This window comes from Acanthaster planci, linkage group LG02 (assembly GCF_054643075.1).
Source record: "Acanthaster planci isolate LZ-2023a linkage group LG02, COTS_SCS, whole genome shotgun sequence".
In the NCBI taxonomy this organism is placed as follows: domain Eukaryota; kingdom Metazoa; phylum Echinodermata; class Asteroidea; order Valvatida; family Acanthasteridae; genus Acanthaster; species Acanthaster planci.
In genome coordinates this window covers 35,503,024-35,512,821 of record NC_141778.1, presented here as the reverse complement: position 1 = coordinate 35,512,821, position 9,798 = coordinate 35,503,024, and the positions used below count along the sequence as shown (strand labels likewise).

At 39.9% G+C, this 9,798-nt stretch overlaps 1 protein-coding gene across 3 annotated transcripts; it reads right to left on the bottom strand.

Moving 5' to 3' along the window:
• Nucleotides 1-37: 37 nt before the first annotated feature.
• LOC110985907 (cyclic nucleotide-binding domain-containing protein 2-like) lies at nt 38-9,690 on the bottom strand. Of its 3 annotated transcripts, XM_022247357.2 has the most exons (17): nt 8,220-9,690; nt 7,950-7,973; nt 5,833-5,903; nt 5,400-5,517; nt 4,902-4,976; nt 4,578-4,666; nt 4,076-4,238; nt 3,763-3,846; nt 3,382-3,527; nt 3,227-3,287; nt 2,887-3,010; nt 2,629-2,732; nt 1,852-1,960; nt 1,645-1,721; nt 1,429-1,518; nt 1,153-1,293; nt 38-921 (listed from the first exon to the last, which is right to left on the bottom strand). In XM_022247357.2, the coding sequence occupies exons 1-17, from the start codon at nt 9,657-9,659 to the stop codon at nt 787-789; spliced, it is 3,051 nt and encodes a 1,016-aa protein (XP_022103049.2). In that variant the 5' UTR covers nt 9,660-9,690; the 3' UTR covers nt 38-786. The 3 variants fall into 3 exon arrangements, 2 of the variants coding, with proteins under 2 accessions (XP_022103049.2, XP_086989182.1); XM_087133056.1 differs by lacking the exons at nt 7,950-7,973; nt 8,220-9,690 and adding an exon at nt 6,996-7,881; XR_015424347.1 differs by lacking the exons at nt 38-921; nt 1,153-1,293; nt 1,429-1,518; ... (2 more) ...; nt 2,629-2,732; nt 2,887-3,010 and having other exon boundaries at nt 3,382-3,552.
• Nucleotides 9,691-9,798: the final 108 nt, after the last annotated feature.

The window sequence follows — 9,798 nt, the reverse complement described above, 5'->3', positions numbered from 1 at the left end:
GAAAACTAGTTATGAATAAAACGGGATAATATACATGTACCATTTCCTCCAATTTGGTTGAATTTTAATCATTTTTACATCTCTTTCTCTTTAAATCAAAAGCTGACTGATATGGAATATTTAATCCTAACTCTCCTGAATCCTCCAATTTTAATATGCACACACCCTAGGAAGTTAGGGTCAAAGACCCAAACAAAATGTGTAACGATTTAATATGTTGGGGGTACTTCATGCACATCGATTTAAACGCGTTGAGTACCAAAACCATCAATGAAATTATTTTGATCTCGCTAGAAATGCACGAAATTTGTATGACTTTATGTTTGAGTGAAGAGCGAGTGTCTGCAATATTGCTGGCAAAACTTAGGTCGTATTGAAAAAAAGAGGAACATTGGTCAGTCGGCCTGCCCCTAATTATCACCATCACTATCAGCACAAGAGATATCTAACACATGAAAATCTATCGACATATCGTTTACGGAAACTAGATTGCACACTCTGGAGGAGAGTATAAACCAACAATCAGAATAGCTTCAGCCAAAATTGCACGAAAAATAAATGCTCGGCTTTTCCCTGTAGGCCTAATGCATTCTTTCTGGGCCAGGCAACAAAACGGATAACAGAAAATGCAAAACAAAAACAGGCCGAAAATTCTGACGAAGTGGCATTCAAATACTGTTGAAACTTAATTAACGTCTCTGAACAAAGTGCCCAATTGGTTGTTAAACTGAAATGACGGGACATTCAACAGGTAAATCTGAATAAAACTTTATTCAGAATCTGTCGTCATCTGCTTAATTCGCCCGCTTTAGACGTCTTGCGGTTACAAACATCTTTAACCAACGACTCTTTATACGACGACCACGCCCTCGCTTGACGGATTTTGTCCAGGGTGTATTCAGCTGAAGGATATTCGATCGCCTGGTAACAAGGAAAACGGACATTATTGCACTTAGCCGATTATTTCACTGCACACCAGTTGGAAAAATGATTCCTTTTTATTGAGCATGTCAATCAAATATGTCTGTTTCAGCATCTTAAAATGTAAATTAACTCTTCCTTTGATTCTTTTTCAAGTGTAGAGGTGTTTCCAATGACAAACACAATGCCCGTGAATTGTGTTCAGCGTTCAATCATCAGGGCAATACCCACCTTTTTGGTGGATTGTTGGATGGTTCTGACAGTGGCATGAGTAGCGAAGAACTTCTTGGAGACAACAATGCAGTCAGCGCCCTCACTCACTAGACTCAGGCGCGTATCTGATTGGTAACTGGTTACTAACGTCTCAACGCCCTATAGCAACGAACAAATACACCCTCGTGAACTACGGCAGTCTTCATGCAGTATATTTTAAACGAAATTACTCGTAGACATTTTACTTCCAAAATCGACTAAAATTATAATGAATTCAGTTGGACTGTGACTTACAAAGACATCCCCTTCCTTTAGCACTGCTACCTCAGCATAAGTTGATTTCAGACGGTTTGGATTCAAGTAAAGAAGAGGATTTCTTCGTTTCTGTATGAATTCAGATAATTAAAGAATGTGAGAAGTGAAGTTACACGTATTTGTTTTTAGAAATTTAGTACTGCGTTTAGTAATGTTTCTCCACACTTTGTGGGAGTTTGAAGGGGTCCTACTCACATGTTTTTCATTGGCCGCTCTAGCAGCGATGCTCACCCGTCGCCAGGTTGTTAGAAGTCCTGATTTATCGGCTGGTTCTGTGAATTCAAACAAAATGTTGAAATAAAATGCTGATTGATTTCTAGCTATTCTTCCTCAGGTGCAACTGACGCAAGAATTAGAAGCATAACCAGAAGGCATTACCGACAACATCTCAATCTTTCTTACCTTCTACATTTGGTTTGGTCTGGAGACGGTCTTTCTCGGCAAACAAACTTTTCGGCAATGCCGGCGGGACTTCTGTTTCGTCATCCCTATCCACAAAGTCCATTGATTTCTGCATAGAGAGTTTCATAGTAACAGAATAATCCAAATTAGGATTATTAAGTTCACTTCGGCTAGTTGCACATTCTGCCGCAAGTATTCACCACAGACGCATGCGTATAGTCTCAGGTTAGATTAGCACACAGCATTGCAAAGTTCTTGTCATTTTAATGTAAACAGAATTAACAAAAACAGAACTACACCCGAAATTTTATCTCCAGAAATATGTGAAGACAGAATAACGATGACCGCACAAGATGTGCAGCTGAAACATGAAGTGACATGATTAAGTTAAGGTTAGAGATTCAGGGAACAGCAACATTTCGATTGTATTGATACCAATTAATGGAAAATTCAGAAACCAATAAGGATTAAGGACAACAAGATGGATGATGAATTATATTAAGCAGGTTCTCAGGATAAATGATACCATGAATAATGTATACAATAACCCTATGCCAGCGATCTCTCTTCTCTATTTCTGGAAATGTGACACGTTTGGCTGTGCGATGCAAGTACGGAGGACTGCCGCGCACCATTGCTGTTGATTCCTATCAAGTTTTATTAAAAAAATATATGTGATCAATATTAATAGGCAAAATATAAAATGTAATAATGTAAAATGTTTAACACTTGATGCAGGAATGGGTTTGCATTGCAGTAATCAGTCATGTGACTTACTTTAATTCCACTCAAGGAGAAGAACGTGTTTTGTCGCTCGAGTTGGGAAAGTTTTGGCTCGGATAAACACCGTCGTCTGTTGCCCATGGTCTCAAAAACAGTCACTAAGTCAATCAATACAGTGTTGAAAACAAAAGTTTAAGACCAAATATACATTGTCATAAAAGAAATAAATTTACGTCAAACAAACAAACAAACAGTCACAGAGAAAATAAGTGAATAATCTTGTCTCCAACATTCCCAAGCAAACCAACTTACAAGTTCGTTTGAGTGTTGCATCTTTCTTCCATTCCTCATCGCTGAGTGGTTTCACTGATACATTCTTGGCTTTTAGAGGTCTCCCCTTAATTTCTTTCACCTCTGATATCACTCTGCATTTTCCCTGAAGAATAAGAAAACGTCCTTGGTTAAAAATCGACAATAAGTTGAAGAGAAAGAAAACTCGTGATACATTTTCGAGATGTTTGTATTTGTGAGTGTGCATGCGTATTTTACAAACAATGTGAGAAATTTGATGACATGCTAAAACCTGTCGATAGTTTTCGTTTTCATTCTTTTTGTTAATTTAGTGAAATAAAATAAACGATCCACTACTTACCGACTGAACCACATAAATGAAATCACTTTTGCTGATGTCGCTGGTTATAACGACTCCAGGTCTACAAGAAGAGAAAGATTCCGATTAATTACGCAATCAACTTAACTTTCAACTTTGTTTAGCTTCAAGGCATGGCAGAGCGATTTCTGACTTACTTGTACTTTTTAGCCGAGATGGCGTAGTTGTTTCCTCGGAAGTCAAAGTGAGTCGGTGGCTTCTCGAAAACACTCTGCCTACTGCAGTAGTTAAGAAGTCTGTCTCTTTCCTTCTCGAGTGGTTCTCTTATAATCACGCTGAAATCCTGACGAAAATGTGTGACGTTGGAACTATACATAAATTACAAGACTTTCCGAAAGTTTTCTTATTGAATTGACTTTTGAAAAGTAATACCTACAAGTTAATTTAATTTTTACTTGATTCCACACCTTCTTTGCAAGTATTTGTGCAAACCAAGAGTTAACCAAGACGCGATGGTTAAAATAAATAAACAAACAGTCAGGAAATCATTTGTCTGTTTATTGAAATGCCCAACTTACTTCTTTGTTGACCAGTAGCACTTCGCATTCTTCCTTGCAAATCACGCTGACCTCTCGTACACAATCATTCAATAATTCATTATCCTGTCAACAACAGATTCAGAATTTACAGATCAACAGTCAACCAAAACTATTTCGTGCTGATGCAAAAGTTGGCAAGTGAATAAGCATTATTTGTTCACAGAATGAAAAAAAAATACGTGTAGAAAACGTAACTTTCAGCAAAACTTAAAGATTAGTCAAATAGCAATTCCAATTTGTAGGCATATTGAAGAGCACTAGCCGCTTTCATTCTATCAATCTGGACACATACCCCGAATGAATCCCCAGTGTGTAATTCATCTATTGTCCTCACAAATGGTTCATTATTCCTCGGATCAATCTCTTTCTGATTGACGAGACAAGTTCCTGATAAGATGATATAGAATCCTGAAGCTTGGTGTCCTTCCTTTAAGATAATGCGACGAGGCTCATACCTGAATGCAGCAAGACAAAGCATTCCTTAGAAGAACTGTCCACAGACAGAAGAAAAATTCCTTTCGTCATATTGAAAAAAGAGTTTTAAAGAAAAGGGTCTAAGAATGAACACTGAACCCTCTTGTCTAATGACAAGTCCTGACAAATGCCTTCTATGAAGATTTTCGTTTTGGAATTTTCATATCATAAAACCATGTTCATGCACACACACGAATAATTCATGATTACGCTCGCTTTCAATCAATGTTAAAATTCAAGACTGAGGTTTGGAGTTCCTTTATTGATACGGATACCAGGTTTTTCAGAGATGTCAGTTCTTCGTCTAGCTGCTGACATACCTGAGGTACTCCATGACTTTAGCCAATGCAATCTGTGTTTCCTGGTCATAATCAGCGAAGGTTTTATTCTTGCGTAGAAGAGCTAGCACCTGCACGAAGGAACATCCAGATAATTGAACATCCTCGCATAACACTTGATTAGTACTGCAGCTCTTTTAAATATCACGCTTAACAAAATTTCAAATCATTGTAATTTCCTTGAGAGAAATCTTGCAAAATGTACGCCGCAATTAAGGAAACAACTGGCATTAAGAGAAGAAGTAAATTTATCTATCTCTTCTTGATCAATGATACAAGTAATCCAAAACATCTGTGACAACTTACTACATCGATGTCCTCTGTGGTTCTCTCGCTTGACTTTGATGACAATATGCTTCGAAGTTTCTCTGATCCACGTGTCTAGAAACAGAATTGTAACACATGAAATAACTGGCAATATCCAAAGTTATAGGTTTTCGGCATCAGAAGTGATAAATCAGAAAAAGGATAGACCAGGTTTATATTTAGAGGTCAGTTGTAATCTCTATAAACGCATTGAGAAGTGAAAGAGAATAACCGCCAACTCATTTGAAATTCAATGAACAAAATCAAAATTGATTCCCACTATTCGATTATTTTGGACAGTTCGGGTGACAAATTTATTGCAACATCAATGGATGGATATCAACAGTGTGGTAACAAACCCCCCCCCCCAAAAAAAAAACTGTGGGAAAAAATTGACAAAATGTATCATATGTAGAAAACGCATTTCCGTAAATCAGTAGTAAAGCGTGCAGGCACACAGGGTGACAGCCAAGTGGTACGGTTGTCGTATAGACTCACCACTCGTAGTTTGGAGAACATGATAGGGTCAAAGGCGAGGGTTTTCTCCATATCAGCTCGGAGGTTGAGATGCATCTCAATCAGAGACCACTGCTTTGTCTCAGCTGTCTTGACGTAACTGATCAACAATTAAAAAGATTCAACTCAAAAATAATTATCTCTCCGTGATCGATATCCAGTTGAGTCAACTTAAATTTATGTATTTGTGTTTGACAGAAGAACTGGGCTAGAACAGCCTTAATTACGTGTGGTTTTTTTGGTTTTTTTATCCAAACGAAACAAATAAAATCGCTGGCAAATGAACAGCCAAACTTAATGTTCACCAATTAGCACATGGAATGAAATAAAAATTAATCGAATTTTAATATATCTTGAAATTCTCTAAATTCCATGATTGATGTTTGTTTAAATACCAGATGGAAGTTAACAATACCTTTTTAATGCAAGACATATTCCTGCGATAATCTTGACTGTTTTTGAGATCCTCTTCAATCTTTCAAGTGCCTAGGAATGAAATAATTGCCAAATTGTAAGTGAAAATGCAGTTTGAGGGGGCTCTTCCAAACTCACACAAACACGAACAGAGGCTTCATTTACACACTGTTTGGACCACAACAATTCCACTCAACCTGTCCATGGCCTGTGCAAATACTCCTGAAGTTAGAAGTACATGTATCTCTTTTCTTAGCGGGCGTCAATAGTCCGAGAGATCTCTGAAGGACATGAGTCTGTAGGGATTAAGTCTCGTGTGCAAACTCCACAGTGGAAGACAAGTAGTTTGGATAAACAAGGCACCATTACCAGCCACTTCAAAACTTTCACGTGTATAATTTCCAGAGGAAAGCAAACAGCTGCGAAGATACTCGATGAACTGAGAGACGTCTTCAAAGTTGCTGCTAAGAGTTTGGTTTCCATCGACAATGAATAGGGCTTGTTTTAACCCTAGGGCTTTAATGGCTAACTTGTTCGCACCAGACAACGGGCAGAAATGTAGGCTTAATCACAATTTTACCTTGGATGTTTTTGATCAACAGGTTTCTGTTTCTTGTTACTGCAGCATTGATGACGACAGAGGTTTACAATGTGATTTCAATCTTAAACTGTAAGTTAATATTTACCAAAAATTGCAGCTCAGTTGAATACAGTCTTCAGAAAATCGATCAAGTTTGAAAAGGGATCCTGAAAACATCAACGTTTTTGGATTTGTCTCCAATAGAGAAGGTTTCTTAAAATTCTGACATCGGTTTTCGCCTCTGATTCATTTTTTTTTACAATGTAGAAAGTACGACGAGTTATGTCATAGTCGGCTGATTTTATCCTTTGAAATGGGCGAACATCGCGATTCGAAAATGAGAGATGTGGGTACGAGGAAGTCAGCCTATCGGAGAGACTGTATAGGGTTCAATCAAAATTACCCTCGCCTTCAATCAACAACCATGTCCTCTGAGCAAAAAAACTCATAGTCTCGGGCTCGAGGCACATCTTGCAGTATGCGAGTCCAGTGTCCTGCATAAACTTACCAGTGAACTTATTTTCCACCAAAACATCACTCAAGAATGTCCAAAAAAGTGGAGTGCATATCTGTAGCCTTTTTACCTTCTCCAGTCGAACAGAATTTTTCCAGTGCAGATATTCTGTTTGAAATTGGGACAATCTTGTTGCTCGCCGAGTTAATATTCGCCTCGTTGGTTTGGTTGGTTGACTGTGACGTAATGATGGCGTCAGGGAAGTAATGGAAGACATTGTCGATTTGTTTGAAGAAGACTGTATCATGTACGCAGCGAGTCCCGATGTATTGAAATTCAGCTCAGAACTGCCCTTCACAAAGCATCACAGGGAGGGACCACAGACATGAAATCCCACGTGCCGTTTACATCAAGTCTAGCAATTTCTAAGTTTCACGTCCTAACTTCCATCGATGCAGTCATTACGCACATTTTGAAAAGCGCTGCCTTGGTGGTGCACAGCACAAGCGAAGTGGGTCGATCTCTTAGACGATACGTCTTCACGTTGTTATGACGTCGACATCCAACTGCATGTGATGTTAAAGGTCTATGTAGCGTATGCCGTGACTACTTTGTCTCCATTATTGACATTACAGCAAAGCAATCAGCTAAGTTTGTTTTAAGGTTTCTTTGAGGGCCTTGCAAGGTAAAAGTATTGATGCAGAAAGTTTGACATGTTTTAATATTGTCATTTTTTTGGTAACCCAGGATGATATCTTGCAACGGAAATCTGGAATTGAAAGGAAAATGTCAAGCCTTCTTGAGCAAAGCGCACGGCAAAAAGTAGGCGTTGACTCGGACGTGCCCACCAACGATTATAGAAGGAGCAATTGTAGTGAAGCTGTTTCAATCATCTTAGCAGTTCCAGAGTGTCTGTATGTGCACCCGTCTGTTGTGGCCTTTTATGTCCTCACTAAATACTGTAACTTTTTGTTAATCAAATATTCATATTCAGCAAATACATATTCATCATGTTTGTTTTTGATTCAGGGCAAAGCTTCATCTTACTGTTTACATTTGTAATGATTTTTAAAATCTAACTCACCCGTTCTTTACCGGCGTCAGTGTTCTGTGGAAGAAAATGAAAACAAAAGCTATTTCAAATCTGTCAACTCTTTTCCATTTCTTTAAAAAAGAAACCATAAACGATCTTTCCAAGTGCAACTTTGGGAATATCACTCCATCAATTCTTTTGAATTCGTAAAGAACGTTTATAAAGGGAGAAATGCATTCAGTTTGTGGAACGATAAAGTAGTCTTCGTGTTTTTTTCCCAAAAAACTAAAATCCATTGTGATCAAGCTGTGAATTATTCACCTGTAAATATGTGGAGAGCCTCCTACTTCTGGACAATCTACTTCGTTTGAAGATGTCAGCAACGCTTGCTCTTCGAGGCTGCAGGGATGCACTGGACAGGCTCATGGTTCCCAGTGAATCTTTCCTTTGTCCTACATTCAGGCCAACACCAAACACCGAGTTCCTACGAGCCATGTAGGCGCTGGAGATATTAATGACACTGTTACTTCGACCGCGCCCTGCATCTGCAGCAGGCGACCATCCAAGTAAAGGCGCGCCTGTAGGCGATAACGATGGCCTCCTGGATTTCCAACGAGTTCGTGGCAGGTCATAATTTTCGGAGTGGCTTTCAGATAATTTGCGAGTTCGATGATCTCCTAGAGGGTCCGAGCCTGTGTTTGAAGGCGGTGGAGATTCGTTAATTAAAGGGATTTGCGAGCGGTATCGTGCGGGTAGGTCTGATGGATATTCTACAATTAAGGGCACTATTCCTTCTTTGTCTGTGGTTGAACCTGATGACGAATCTGGCTCGGTCCTTTCTTTATTTCGTTCAGAGGAGTCGGGTCTTTGTCTTGGCAGTGATGGTTGGGGTTCTTGTTTCGGTGGAATAATCAAAGGGACGACAGGATCAGGTCTCTTAGACCCACTCTCCTCAATCGGTCTGTCGGATTCACTTGCAGTGGATTCAATCGTTAGAGGTTCCAAGACAGCTACTCTACGAGTTTTGTGTTGTGGAGTTGGAGGTGGGGAGGTAGGGGGTGATGGCTTGTTTGTGATAGCAGTCTCATTGTCTGAAAGTCCCGCGCTGTCTCCTTCGTCGATCGGTCGTGACTCAGTTTCAGTCTTAGACACTTTATCTTTGTTGGATCGGTCTTCCGATTCATCATTTTCCCAAACGGTTTGAGAATTTTCAGAAGTGGTTCTGATCCTCTGCTCTTTTCTTGCTCTGAACTTTCCAGCTAAGTTGACATATGAAGTAGGTGGTTCCAACTGATGGCTTTGGGACGTCTGACGTTCTGGATTGGTAATAGCCACTGTCACTTGTTGCTCAGATTTCTCTTCAGGCGAAGAATCTGCTGATGCCTCAGTCCCTTCATTAATTTGATTGATGTGCTTATCCTTGATGTCACGAGCGAGTTGCCTGATTCTCTTTTGCAGGAGTTGCGACGGTACCTTACCGGCCTGCATCCCTATCTGGCCCGGTCTATAGCCGCGTCCTCTCGCGGTACGGCCGGCTCGATCGTGTGGGTACCTCCCTAGCATAGTAGTGCTTGTAACCGGTCGAGCTTTAGGAGGCATTGGCTTGGATGTAAGACTCCAGGTCTCTGAGCAGCCGCATGTTTTACGAGGACACACATCGGCACCTGTCATTCGTGTGAGTGAAGCCCTGGTAGGTCTGGCATAACTTGGTCGCCTGTCACGCGCCGAAGGCGCTCTCTTCTTATTTGTTTCTTTTGACATGGCGTCCCAGGAAATGAACCAAGCGGGTTTCTGTGTTTCTTGAAGTTAGGAATATAATCAGCAGGCGTCCCAAGAAAGCCAAGAAGAGCAACTTCTGTACAGATGAACCGAAAATAATCTACGTGACTGTCAAACAAAA

Excerpts from the sequence above, each read along its gene's own strand:
- LOC110985907 (XM_022247357.2), bottom strand. The coding sequence starts at position 9,659 with ATGTCAAAAGAAACAAATAAGAAGAGAGCGCCTTCGGCGCGTGACAGG. Across the intron at positions 5,904-7,949 it reads CTGACGCCGGTAAAGAACGG|GCACTTGAAAGATTGAAGAG; the intron begins GTGAGTTAGATT and ends TTTCATTCCTAG. Across the intron at positions 5,518-5,832 it reads ATATGTCTTGCATTAAAAAG|TTACGTCAAGACAGCTGAGA; the intron begins GTATTGTTAACT and ends ATTGTTGATCAG.